Here is a 14,322-nt window from a genome sequence, read left to right on the forward strand (position 1 = left end):
GGATTCCTGTGGCTGCAGAGTCAGAGGTTATAATTAGAATCAAAATGTGTGTTTCCCTGGTGCCCTCCTCTGCAGAGGGTGGGGCCGGTGTGTTCAGGACAGGCTGCCTCGGATGAAGGGAGCTGACGCCTCTGCAGCTTCTGGAACAGAATGAGGTCCCTCCTCGACTCCAGTCTTGGTCACCTCTATTTCCTCCTCCTGCTCACAAGTCCTCTGAAAACTGCTCTGAGCTTCTGAATCGCCAGTGAGAAACACAAGAAGAAACTCACAGGTCCTGGGAGAGAACAGAGCCTGAATCAAGTGGTGTGAACTTGGCCCTACTTGGAAGCACTGAAGTTCTCTTTGAGATTTTCATGCACTTTTCCCCTTCTATCCCCTGATACACCTGTATTTTTTTTTTTTTTCATAAAAAATAATGGATTTTCCCTCCAAATATTCTGATTCAGCCAACACAGTATCTTCAGGTATCCCCTGGAATATTACTGTAAACACCTGGCCCAGCTGGAGAAACACACCTATAACGTGTAATTGAGGTTTGCTTTTAATCTGGAGGGGGCCCTGGTGGCTAATGCAGCAGACACGGATTTGATCCCTGATCCGGGAAGATCCCAGATGTCATAGAAAAACCAAGCTTATGTGCCACAACTACTGAGTCTGTGCCCAAGAGCCCGTGCTCCCCAAAAAGAAGCCGTCATAGTGAGAGGCCCACGCACCACCACCAGAGTCCCCCGCATGCAGCAGTGAGGACCCAGCACAGCCAAAAATAAGTACAAATTAAAAAAAATAAAGTATAAAAAACTCTAGGGGTGGGGCACTCAGACCCCCGCCACCCCCCCCCCCCCCGCCCCCCACACACACATACATGGGAGCAGGACTTTCTAATAATAGAATTTCAGAACTGGACATGAAGGAGGGAGCATTTTCCTTTACTTATAAAAAGGTAAGGACAGTAACGAAAGTTACCTGGTTTCTCGAGTTCACTCAATTTTCCTACCATATAGCCTCATTCTCAACTTAGAAGTATTACTCAAAAAATGCTGGTCTTCAGGCCTTTTGAGAAACTCTCAGAATACAAAGCAGCAAGTAACTAGGCTGTTAGCATCTGTGTTGTTAAGGAGTGATATCCTGGTTTATGAAAGAGACCTCAAGCTTCATTGTAGTTCAAAGTTAAAACCTTTTTCTACAACATTTTCTAGCATTGGAAGTCCAGATTCTAGTAAATCTGATTATATTAGAAACACTCTTCAAGTTTAGAAGCCCTAAACTATTTCAAGCACATTTCAACTTGCATATTTTCTTGAGAAAGTAAAAAAAAAAAATACAGTGAAGGAAGAGAGGGAGGGAGGAAAGAAAAAAAGAAGAGACCCATAGGGTAGTGCTATGAAACCCCGAATAATAAGGATATTAGACAAGCTCGCAGAGTAAGGGTGACATGTAAATCCCATTATTTCCCCCCAATATAGAATCACAAGCCTTTTGATGTCAACACTGAAGAAATGATATATTCAAAAGCTAAGCCTCTCTCCATTAAATATGTAAAGTACGTTTCCCCAGAGCCATGGACACCAGGATAACCCTACAAGTTACACCTTTTTCTTTAATCAGTGGAGAATTATCCTAACAGCATTATGTTTGATCATTCTGCACTACGGCCACTTGTTCTTAAACGGATTGTGACCCAGCCTGGATTTACAACCTCTGCACCCTCCTGGATTTCAGGGAGCCGGATCCATAAGCATCCTTGTGGGTGGTCACAGGACACAACAGAAAGGAATGTCACGTAGGGAAACTTTGCAGTCTGGACGTGAGGATGCAGAAAGCATTTGAAGTCATCTTTAATCTGAAAAATATTATAGAAATTCTTTTTATTTTCTCTTAATTGACTTAAATTATTTCTTTCCCAGCTTACCTTCTCCAGTGGTCTGTACATTTTCCTAGAAGTATGCATTTACTTGTTAAAAATCAGCTGCCAATTGCACTCAATATTCTTACAGCTATTTTTGCACTCAATTTTTAAAATTATTTGCAATAATTAATTATTTGCAATCATCTTTGCACTCAATATTCTTACACCTGCCTGGTCTAATGCACTCCCGAAAACATGCATATTGAGTAGACAACGTCTGTCTGAAAGAGGACTTCATTTAAGGCAGTGTTACTCCCTCGCAGTGTGGTTTGAGGACCACCAGGGTCCAAACCACTGACGATGCCCTTTAAATTTTGATTTCAACTCCTCTTTGGAAATTCTGATCCAGTAGATCAGGGGTCTTGGAAATCTGCTCTCACAAATATCACTCCAGGTGATCTAGGTACATGAGAACCAGTGTCAGAGATAACAGAATTCGGTGTGCGTGCTGTATATCTCATTTAATCCCACAAATAGTGCTCAGAAATGGGTATTATCATGTCAGCTTTAAGATCATAAAACTGTGGCTAAGAGAATGCATGGGTTACCCAAAAGGTATTCTGCTAGAACACGCCAGCCCAAGATTCAAACCTGGATGTGTTCCCTATGAACAGTTAGCTCTCAAATGCAGAAGAATAAAAGCCAGTGACCATGGGATTGCAAAGCAAGGAAAATTTCACTCTGATAAGGAGGCCAGTGAAGAGTATGCCAGTTTCATAAAGGAGAGATGAAGCCGATGTTCCAAAGCAAGGGCATGAAGGAGTAAGTGTGTAGCTTGAGTGGCTGCAGAGAGACCAGTGTGCCCTGGAGGGAACCTCAGATCTTGTGAATCTTTGAATGCCACGGAAATGAGTCTGAACTCGGCTTTCCACCAGGGGTCTGACAGTGAAAGTCCAAATTTGTGTTTCTAGACAATCTTTCTGCAAGCATTTTGAGTGATGGATAGCAAATGAGACTTGTAAAGAGGCCCCTCTCACAACCCAGGCTTCAGGAGGCAAATCCCTGAATTTGGACATAGAGAAAGTCAATGGTTAAAAATTACTCAATAGTGATTAAGTCATTCCTATTGTTTATAATGAAAAAAAAGTACTGATTTTTATGTAAGTGCTCTGTAGCCATGTAAATTATTTCTAATGGAGTGAAAGTCCAATTTAACTAAGTCAAAGGTAGGAAATTAAAAACTTTACATGGATAACAATAGATTTGAGAAAGCCTCATGGGCAGTTATTACAATGATGTGTCCATGTATGTCACTGCCTAGTCGACACACTATGTAGGAATCCTTTGGAAAAGAAGCTTAAGAAAATGGCTATGCTTATTCTGACTTAAGCTAGTTGCAAACTAAGTTGACCCACACATCAATCTCTGGCTTCATTTTGATGTCAAATATTCTAAAATTCCATTCATTTACTCAACACATACAGTTTTCGAAGCGTTCTGTAACACCTATGAGAGATAATACCTGTCTTCACATAGGTCAGAATCAAAAGGAACATAAGTAGATCCACATCCAGAAGATTCAAGAATAGACAATAATAATATCCATAGTCCCCTAAGGAAATGCTGACGCTGAAGCTCCAGTACTTTGGACACCTGATGAAAAGAGCCGACTCATTGGAAAAGACCCTGATGCTGGGAAAGATTGAGGGCAAGAGGAGAAGGGGACATTAGAAGATGAGATGCTTAGATAGCATTACCGACTCAATGGACATGAATTTGAGCAAACTCTAGAAGATAGTAAAGGACAGGGGAGCTTGGCATGCTGTAGTCCATGGTGTCAAAAAGAGTCAGACATGACTTTGCAACTAAACAGCAACAACATAAGGAAAATGTATTGATGAAATGCATATTTTTAAATACATGTTGATATTAGTTGGGTATCTCTGGCCTGCTGTTCTCCTCTGATCATTTTTGGGAGTGGGGACGTCCATGGGGTCAGTATCATTTAGCCATTAATTTCTTCTGCTGTAGTGCTCCCTGAGGAGCGGGAATGGGGTCAGAGTTATTTTCTTTGCACTTTGCCTAACCCAACACCATGCCCAAACCACCAGCTTTTGGTCGATTTTAATAAGGATAATGATGGGACCTCCCTAGTGGTCCAGTGGTTAAGACTTCGCCTTCCAATGCAAGTGGTCCAGGTTTGTCCCTGGTTGGAGAGCGAATAAGATCCTACATGCCTCGAGGCCAAAAAACAACACATAAAATAGAAGCAATACTGTAACAAATTCAGTAGAGACTTTAAAAGTGATTCATGCCCCCCCCCCCAAAAAAAAAACTTTAAAAAATTTAATGATAAGGAGAGACGGAGATTTGGACCATCAGATCCATTTCAGACAGCCATACCCACTAATTCCCACCCCTCTCTCCTCCACGGTCTATATAACAGCTCTTCTGATTTTTCACGTGCCTCCTCCTTGCTTTCCAGGCTTTCTACAACTACCATGTTGTAGAATTACTTCAGATGCTAGTGACAGGAGGAATGAGTTTTCAGCTGGAACAACATCTGGATAAAGAAAAGTTATTTGGGCTGAATATTGGCTGTTCTACAATGTTACATGGAAAGATGCGGTGTAAGCTGGGGCTGCTCTCCTTAAACCAGACTATCCTGTCAGCCATTCAAGTGAGTCAGCTCTTTTTAAAAAAAAAAAAAAAATTTAATTGGAGAATAATGACTTTACAATATTGTGATGGTTTTTGCCCTACTTTGACATGAATTGGCCACAGGTATACATGTGTTCCCCCCCATTCTGAACACCCCTCCCACCTCCCACCCCATCCTATCCCTCTGGGTTGTCCCAGAGCACTGGCTTTGGGTGCCCTGCTTCATGCAGCAGACTCACACTGGTCATGTATTTTACATATGTTAATGAACATGTTTCAATGCTATTCTTTCAGATCATCCCACCCTTGCCTCTCCTGTTGAGTCCAAAATTCTGTTAGTTACATCTGTATCTCCTTTGCTGCCTTGAATGTGGGATCATTGGTACCATCTTTCCAAATTCCATATATATGCATTAATATATAGTGTTGGTCTTTCTCTTTCTGACTTGTTTCACTCTGTATAATAGGTTCCAGGTTCATCCACCTCATTAGAACTAACTCAGATGTGCTCCTTTTTTTATAACTGAGTGATATTCCATTGTGTATGTATATCACAACTTCCTTATGCATTCATCTGCCAATGGACATCTAGGTTGCTTCCACATCCTGGCTATTGTAAATAGTGCTGCAGTGATCATTGGGGTACATCTGTCTCTTTTACTTCTGGTCTCCTCAGAATGTATGCCCAGCAGTGGGATTGCTGGGTCATGTGGCCGTTCTATTCCCAGTTTTTTAAGGCATCTCCACACTGTTCTCCAAAGTGGCTGTACAGATCTTCTTTCTCATAATAGTTTCCCATGTCCTTACCCCCCTGAATTTTGGAAAGAATCCAACCTATCTGCATTCCTGGACAGCTTATAGTGTATAAGCATTTTCACATGTTGTATTTATCTTGAGATAGATCAAGCAGTTGATATGATCCTCATCTTCCAGGTAAGAAATAAAGTGCCCTGGAAGCATCAGAGGGGTTCAACAACTTTGTCCTTTGACAAGGATACTAATGATAAGTATAATGATTAATAGTCACTGAGCATTTGCTTAAGCCTGTCTGCTTTTTATTTTTATTTTTTTTCACTTTATCTATCCAAGGATTTACAAGGTAGGTATCATTATTTAATTCCATTGAACAGATCAAGAAGCTGAGGTACTTACCTGAGACCATATTGTCTACCAGTGGCCAAGTAGGGTCCTTCTAAGGCACTCTGACCGAGGGCCTGCCCACTCTCCCTACACTTTAGCTATTAAAAAAATTGGATCATGTCATCTGAAATCAGGCAGAAGGACTCCATGTTTGGGCCTAAGACTCTTATTGGGCCAGCCAGTGAAAAATGCCCGTTTCCTCAGTCCTCAGAACTAGCAAACAGTGGATTACAGCAAGGAAAAGATAATTCTGGAAAATTCCAATGAGGCATCTGGCATTTGGGGATCTGAGTCAAGTCCAGGCTGCAAAGAGGAGTCCACTTGTCAGTGTAGCGCCCCTGGGTTGGTGTTGAGTGGTGTGGCCTCTGGCTCCCCAATGTCACTGTCAGAGCCTGGCCTTTACAGAGACATGAGCAGAACCCCTTCTTCACAAACCTCCAGCCTCTGTGCCTGCCGTATGTCGGCAGGTACCACCAAGAATGGTGAACCTCACGCCCTGTGCATCTGATTGCCCAGTGCACACAGCATTCCAAAGCTCCCTCCATGGTCCTGTCCTTCAAATCTCTGTGGTCCTGGATTCCTTATCTAAGGTTGACTTGTGAGTGATTCTAAGCCCAGGATGGCTGCCTCTGGCCACGTTCTGTTGGTACCAGAAGTGCCAGTGGACTGGTAATCCCTTTCTTCTCCACTGATGTGTGGTCCTCACTCTGTTCTTTACCCTGAGGAATCACAGACCTACACAGACTGTTCTTTTTCTAATTCCCTGGATCCATTTGCTGCTGCTTTCGAACTTGAGGTCCATTTGTAGTGCCTTGTTGGTAGGGGCCTGAGAGCAGGGTCAAAAGAAGACCACTCCCCGGAGGTCACTTAACATCCCAGCTCATGGCATGCCTTGAAAACGGCATTTCCAACCTGGCGCTCACTGTTCCTTGTTAGTCATTACTAAAACGTATCAGTATTGATAAAAGCAAGTGTAACACCTCACAGCACCCCATGTGTCAGAGGCTCTTCAAAGACCAGAGTGAAACAGCTGCTGGTATGAGATGCCCAAGACTAATGGTAAGCCTGGTTTCCTGGCCACTTACCACCACAAAGGTCCTAGGAGATGGCTCTCGGGTCTTCCAGGCTTCTACCAGGCGGAAAGGCAGATGACAACGCCAGTGTTTGCTGTGGTTTAATTTTAAGTGCCACTGGGCATGTGTTTTTCTCTTTTCTCTCCCCAGCCAAGAAAGACTTTTGGACAAATATTCTGCGGCTCATTAAATGATCTTGGAGTCCTGTGCCTCGGCTTATACCGCATGATAGACAAAGAAGAGCACAATCCCGAGCACAAGAGGGAAGTATGCTGGTGCCAAAGGTGTTGGGCCCCCATCCAAGCATAATGGCCAAAGTGACTTCATTCAGAATGAAAGGGGTGGCCAGAGCTCAAGGCCCCTAGTTGCAATGAAGGGTGCAGGAAAGTAGATATGTAGGATCAGTATAAATAATAGGAACGAATGCTGATGATTGGGATCCAATAAATACTGGCCATGTGAGGAGAATGGCATCTTTATCCCCAGTGAAGTTTGATATGTACACCCAGATTTTAAGTCTGAGTTGTTTTGTAAGTTACCCCTTGACCCATGGCTGTGCAACTTTTTAAAGTCGAAAGCCACGATCCACATTGGAAAGATCTACTTGTTCACTGCTGGGCTCACTGGGTAAATATTTATTGAGTGCCTCTTCTAGCCACTGTGCTTGGTCCATCTAAGTCATGGCAATGATATGTAGAGATTTCAGTTTAAAGAAAGATCAGTGTGACAGCAGGGGGGAAGACAGAGAAAATGTGTGTGGAGGGAGGAGGAAAAAAAAAAAGATCGTGCCATTTGTAGACAGCACAGTGATGGACTTCCAGGCTGAGAGTCTCATGGTGGGAGTAGGCAGGACTTGGTAGAGAAGGAGAAATTAAAAATACCAGAGTGGAAATGGACTGTTGCAGGAGAAAGGGGAAGGAAGTCAAATCACTCCAAGTGGAGTTGTGGTGAATACACAGAAAGACAATTTCTCTGCTCAGAGGAGAGGAGAAGAGAAAGAAAGGATGCCAAGGTCAATCTGGCTGCAGATGAGGGCTGAGCTTCCGGGAATGTTTACATAACAGAAGACTAGGATTTCTCAGCAACAGATGGCTAAGCCCCTGCTGAGAGGAGAGGAGAGAGAGGGGGAAGTTCACAGGGAGTTGAAAAAGAGGTAAAAGTTACAGTAATTGCTGCAAAGGATGGAAGGAAGGAGGTTATGGTGGATTCATAGAAGCAAGACTACAAAAGGACGGGGGGGATGGGAAATCCTGATGAAATTCAAGATCAGTGGTCCTCAGAGTAAGGAAGCGAGAGATAGAAAGAGTGATGGGAAGCTGAGGGCAGAGAGTGATTGATTGAAGTGTAAGATTGTACTCGGCAGGATGTGTCAGGAAGTCATAACATCAGTATGTGGCCAGGAAAGTGGTTAGGAGATAAAGATCGCTGGGGAGTGGAAGTCAAAGCAATTGGTCTGCCTGTTGGAGTCGTAAATCATGCAGGCACTGTAGGCACGTCAGGTGACAGCGGCCCTGGAGTTGGAGAGAAAACGCGTCCCATGTGCCAAAGGCTTAAATAAACATGGAGCTCTGTGGATGACACTGATGAGTCAAGAGGGAGGTTGGTGTGGCTCTAGAGCGTTGACCACAAAGATGGCAGAGAATGATGCTCAGGAAATGGCTCTGGAAAGCATGAATGATACTGATACCTCCTCCCTCCATCTCTGTCTGTCTGTCTATGTCTGGGCTCCATTCACTTCCCCCCAACACCTCTGGAAATGCTGTGGACTGTGGTGATTGGGAGAATAGGCAAGCCCATAGCCTACAGTTAGAAAAGCCATTATAAAATGACTAGCCCCAACCGTGGTCCTACCTCACTCCCATTAAAATCATGGGAAGAGCAGGACCCAGAAGGGAGACAGAATGTCCAGGGTCAAAGATGGTTGGTTTTGGAGGCAAGGATGAAAACACCAGTCTCCCAGTTACGAGACTCTCCAATAGGAGAGTCCAGGGCCTCTCCTATTGCACCACACCAAAGATTTTTTTTTTTTAATTATTAATCAGAAACCAAATAAAGCAAGGCAAAACAGAAATCTGTCCTCTTCTGTCCCCCAGCAAAGTGACTTTCTGACTTTCACTGCCTGAACCCACACTGTCCCAGCTGCAGGGGTACAGAATTCATGTTTGACTTTTCTTACAGGTTTGTGATTACCCGGCCAGACAATGAGTTTATGCTGCTGCCCTCAGATCTTGTGTTCTGTGCCATCCCTTGCAGCACCTCTTGTTACAAAAAGGATAGTTCATCTTCAGCTGCGTGTGAAATTATAAATATAATGCCACTGAAAGAAAATATGGTCACAGACGTAAATCCTGACCAAACACCTCTGGTTGACCAGGCCAGGGAGAGTGTATCACAACTGCCCTATAGGCCAGTCCCTTTGTTGGAGCCGAAACCAATCCCTGCTACTGATTCTAAGCGAGCAATGTTGACTCTGGGCAGTAAACATTCATGTCATCACCATTGCACACACCCAGGTGAAACTGTGGAAGAAAATGGAAAAGAAAGCATGGAGGAAACCACAGTGGAAGATGCCTATGCCTTTCACAATTAGACTAGACTTGTCTCTATTCCCCAGGGGCACCTGGCTCTCTCTTTACACAGCATCTCCAGAGATGGTGACTTTGAACACGGATGATAACCATCGAAGTCTGCCATTGTGCGCCAATTGCCCAGTGGAGGGTAGACCAGCAAGCCCACACTGTTTAGGAAGACACATAAGTTGGATCTAATCCCACTGGACCTGGTGTAATAAATAAAGAAATAGATATGATAAATGCCTCTGTAAGGGAAGTGCATTGCTCTGTATCTCTTAGGCAGAAAACATGATGTTTGGAGCTGTGTCAAAGACGTTCTTCATACTTGACTGGGTTTCCTCCAGACAGGAAATATAAGTCATCAAGATAAAAGTGAGAAGGACTTAGACATAAGAGACAAGACATAAAGAGCCCCAAACCAAGCATCTTACATTCTTTATCTTCAAACAAGCAACTAGTGAACTAGTATATTATCATCTTCTCTTTTTCTCGAATGCTTTTTCTTTCTTCATCTGTTTCTTTAGGAGATGAGAGCAGCCACTTGGGGAGATACTTGTTTGAACTGGAAAGCAATTTGTGTATAATGAAAGCCTAGGCATGGCCTGGCACAAAAATGAATATTAGAGTATCCTCAAATGGGTACCTGGGTGAAGTCAGGTAGGTTGAAATATATAACCCTCCAGATTCTCTTATTGAAGAACAAAGAAAACTCACGAGAGGTAATAAAACATTTCCCAGTGTTCCAAGAGGAACCAGTCCACTTCCTTATAAACTGCATCTTTAGGTCATTTTGCCTGGGTATTACTCTGTTAACAGATTAGACGTTCAGCACATCCAGAAGTATTTACTCCCAATTGGTGAACTTGCTGAGCTTCCCAGGTGGCGCTAGTGGTAAAGAAAGTGAAAGTGAAGTCGCTCAGTTGTGTCCAACTCTTCGCGACTCCATGGACTGTAGCCTACCAGGCTCCTCCGTCCATGGGATTTTCCAGGCAAGAGTACTGGAGTGGGGTGCAATTGCCTTCTCCAAACCCACCTGCCAATGCAGGTAGACATAAGAGATGTGTGTTCAGCCCCCGGGTTGGGAAGACCCCTTGGAGGAGGGCATAGCAACCCACTCCAGTATTCTTGCCTGGAGAATCCCATGGACAGAGGAGCCTGGCACCCAACTATGGTCCATAGGATCGCAAAGAGTCAGACACGACTGAAGCGACTTAGCACACACGCACGGTGAGCCTTGTAAGCAGTGCCTTCTTGTGTTATAGATACAACACAGGGAGAAGGGGGAAGGAAAGAAATTGATAAACCATATTTCTCATAAGTGGTTTTACATAATGTTTATGATATCCTTGACATTTTTCACAACACCCTTGTTGACTTGGTATCACTAACTCCATTTGACAAAGGAAGAAACTATGTCACAAATAGAGTTCCCAGAAAGGATACCCAGTTAAATTTTAATTTCAGCTAACAACAAACATTAGCATGAGTGTTTCCAAATTACTGAATTTAGCTAGTAAGTGATTGAATCCATATTTAAATTTAGTTAATTCAACCCCAGTACCTGTAAACATTTTCCTCTAGTAGAGGAAATGAAACAAAATATTCATCCACAAACAAAATTTTTTGTATTGGGAAAGCTTTAGTTGTAATGAAATTAACTCAATATATGTAGGGGAAAAAAGAGTGATTGAAAGAAAAGTTGTCAGAGACCAAGAATCCTTTTTAAAATTTTTTTAAGCTTAGCTAAGTCATCTTCATCTTTCTCTTTTTACAAATGAACTTTGTTTTTCTGTATACACAGCAAAATATATTTCCTTGCAATTCCAAAATTACAGCTAGAGTTGTAGGCACATCAGAGATTTAACTGGCCTGTTTCTGTGTATCTGATCTTGATTTCTAAAAGAAAGTATGAAGAGGACTCAGCTTTGGCTTCTCCATCCAGCTATCAATGGATGAAGAACAGGGTATCTCTGAGTGCAGGACTTGTCTTCAGGGAAGGGAGGCTAGTTCATGACCTGGGAAGAGGTGCCACCAGATATCTACTGAAAAGGCAGTACTACTTCTTTGTCACATTTCCCTGAGCCATTTTATCATTATAGCAGTTTCAGTTCAGTTCAGTTCAGTAGCTCAGTCGTATCCGACTCTTCGAGACCCCATGAACCACAGTACACCAGGCCTCCCTGTCCATCACCAACTCCTGGAGTCCACCCAAACCCATGGCCATTAAGTCGGTGATGCCATCCAACCATCTTATCCTTTGTCTTCCCCTTCTCCTCCTGCCTTCAATCTTTCCCAGAATCAGGGGCTTTTCAAATGAATCAGCTCTTTGCGTCAGGTGGCCGAAGTATTGGAGTTTCAGCTTCAACATCAGTCCTTCCAGTGAACACCCAGGACTGATCTCCTTTAAGATGGACTGGTTGGATCTCCTTGCAGTCGAAGGGACTCTTAAGAGTCTTCTCCAACACCATAGTTCAAAAGTGTCAATTCTTCAGCGCTCAGCTTTCTTTATAGTTCAACTCTCACATCCATACCTGACCACTGGAAAAACCATAGCCTTGACCAGATGGACCTTTGTTGACAAAGTAATGTTTCTGCTTTTTAATATGCTATCTAGGTTGGTCATAACTTTCCTTCCAAGGAGTAAGCATCTTTTAATTTCATGGCTGCAATCACCATCTGCAGTGATTTTGGAGCCCAAAAAATAAAGTCAGCCACAGTTTCCACTGTTTTCCCATCTATTTCCCATGAAGTGATGGGACTGGATGCCATGATCTTAGTTTTCTGAATGTTGAGCTTTAAGCCAACTTTTTCACTCTACTCTTTCATGTACATCAAGAGGCTTTTTAAGTTCTTCTTCACTTTCTGCCATAAGGGTGGTATCATCTGCATATCTGAGGGTATTGATATTTCTCCCAGCAATCTTGATTCCAGCTTGTGTTTCTTCCAGCCCAGCATTTCTCATGATGTCCTCTGCATATAAGTTAAATAAGCAGGGGGACAATATACAGCCTTGAGGTACTCCTTTTCCTATTTGGAACCAGTCTGTTGTTCCATGTCCAGTTCTAACTGTTGTTTCCTGACCTGCATACAGGTTTCTCAAGAGGCAGGTCAGGTGGTCTGGTATGCCCATCTCCTTCAGAATTTTCCACAGTTTATTGTGATCCACACAGTCAAAGTCTTTGGCATAGTCAATAAAGCAGAAATATATGTTTTTCTGGAACTCTCCTGCTTTTTCGATGATCCAGCAGATGTTGGCATTTGACCTCTTGTTCCTCTGCATTTTATAAAACCAGCTTGACTATCTGGCAGTTCATGGTTCATGTATTGCTGAAGCCTGGCTTGGAGAATTTTGAGCATTACTTTACTAACGTGTGAGATGAGTGCAATTGTGTGGTAGTTTCAGCATTCTTTGGCATTGCCTTTCTTTGAGGTTGGAATCAAAACTGACCTTTTCCAGTCCTGTGGCCACTGCTGAGTTTTCCAAATTTGCTGGCATATTGAGTGCAGCACTTTCACAGCATCATCTTCCAGGATTTGAAAGAGCTCAACTGGAATTCCATCACCTCCACTGCTTTGTTCTTAGTGATGCTTCCTAAGGCCCGCTTGACCTCACATTCCAGGATGTCTGGCTCTAGGTGAGTGATCACACCATTGTGATTATGTGGGTCATGAAGATCTTTTTTGTAAGCAAAATATTCCTAGAAAGGGATGGACAAGCCCTATGCATATCCAAATCCTCAGGCTCACAGTTTTTATATATATTTTCTAATCTAAACTTAGCCTCTGAACCTTCAGAGTAAAAGCTTAGCCCTCAAATGGTCTCACTTTCAGTGTAGCAGAGAAATTTGAATTAAAAGTTCTTTACTTGCCAGCACTTTAGGGGAATGGGTACCAAAAATATGGCTAAAGAAATATTGAGGTATATGCAACCATTGCCAGTATGTGAGAATTTCTGTTGCCAGTCTTGAAAAATAAAGTTGGCAGAGGGCCTCCTAGACTTATGTGGCAAGTGACACCATAACTGTAGAACCAAACCCTTTACCTAGAGATATAATGTACCCAAATGGCACCCCACTCCAGTACTCTTGCCTGGAAAATCCCATGGACAGAGGAGCCTGGTAGGCTATAGTCCAAAGGGTTGCAAAGAATCAGACATGACTGAGTGACTTCACTTCAGTTACATTTTGATATAAGTCATAACACTAGATCCTTTGGTAATATGGCAGATACTTAATTCATAATGATTATTCAATTCTTATCAATTGAAGAACTGACATGAAGACAAGATAAAGTGTACAATGAATTTAACAATATATGGCTCAGTGGTTTTTATGATTTTTTTTTAAAAAAACATTGACCTTTCTGAAATTGTATGAGAGCTACAGTCTTCCTCCCCGGAGAAAATTAAGAGACATATGTCTTACATAAAAAACATCATATAAACGGGAGGGAGGTCATGGGTCACCCTACAGTTTCTCCATCTTCCCAGACCCATGATATAGACATTAAATAACCAGCGGAGTGATCACTAGAAGGTACATGGGAGTCAGGAGACCAGAGTACTTATTTCGGATATTTTGAGAAATAGCAAAAATGCCGCCTATCCAATGGATGGTTCACATAAGCCTAGAGAAACACTGGAGCAACATTTAAAGGACTAAGAAGGACAACCAGGTTATCCTGAAGGAGCTGGAAGGCAATGTGTGAGGATCTCTTTAGGACTTAGAGTTCAAAATATGGTCCCCAAACCAGCAACATCTACAGTACCTGAAGGTGGGCTCCATCCCAGACCTGTTGAATCTGCTTCTGATTTTAACAAGATGTGTCAGTGATCCATACATTTAACTTTGAGAAGCAGGGCTTTCAAGGAGTATATATGTGTTCATGTATATATCCATAACATAGATATATGTAATATATATCTGTAATATAAATTGCACACCCACATAAACACCTACATATACACATATGCATACACACATAAGCACATACACACATGGTGGGCTTCTGACAAATGAAAAGATCTGGA

General features: G+C 42.7%; 1 protein-coding gene across 1 annotated transcript in view; it reads left to right on the top strand.

The window, feature by feature from the left end:
• KCNU1 (potassium calcium-activated channel subfamily U member 1) overlaps positions 1-9,310 on the top strand; it is a 135,485-nt gene extending 126,175 nt beyond the window's left edge. Inside the window, exons 25-27 of the mRNA XM_065947462.1 lie at positions 4,332-4,526; positions 6,871-6,995; positions 8,899-9,310. Coding sequence (XP_065803534.1) covers positions 4,332-4,526; positions 6,871-6,995; positions 8,899-9,310 — 732 coding nt within the window. The remainder of the gene's footprint in view (positions 1-4,331; positions 4,527-6,870; positions 6,996-8,898) is intronic.
• The last annotated feature ends 5,012 nt before the right edge of the window (positions 9,311-14,322 follow it).

Source organism: Muntiacus reevesi, chromosome 10 (assembly GCF_963930625.1).
Source record: "Muntiacus reevesi chromosome 10, mMunRee1.1, whole genome shotgun sequence".
Taxonomy (NCBI): Eukaryota; Metazoa; Chordata; class Mammalia; order Artiodactyla; family Cervidae; genus Muntiacus; species Muntiacus reevesi.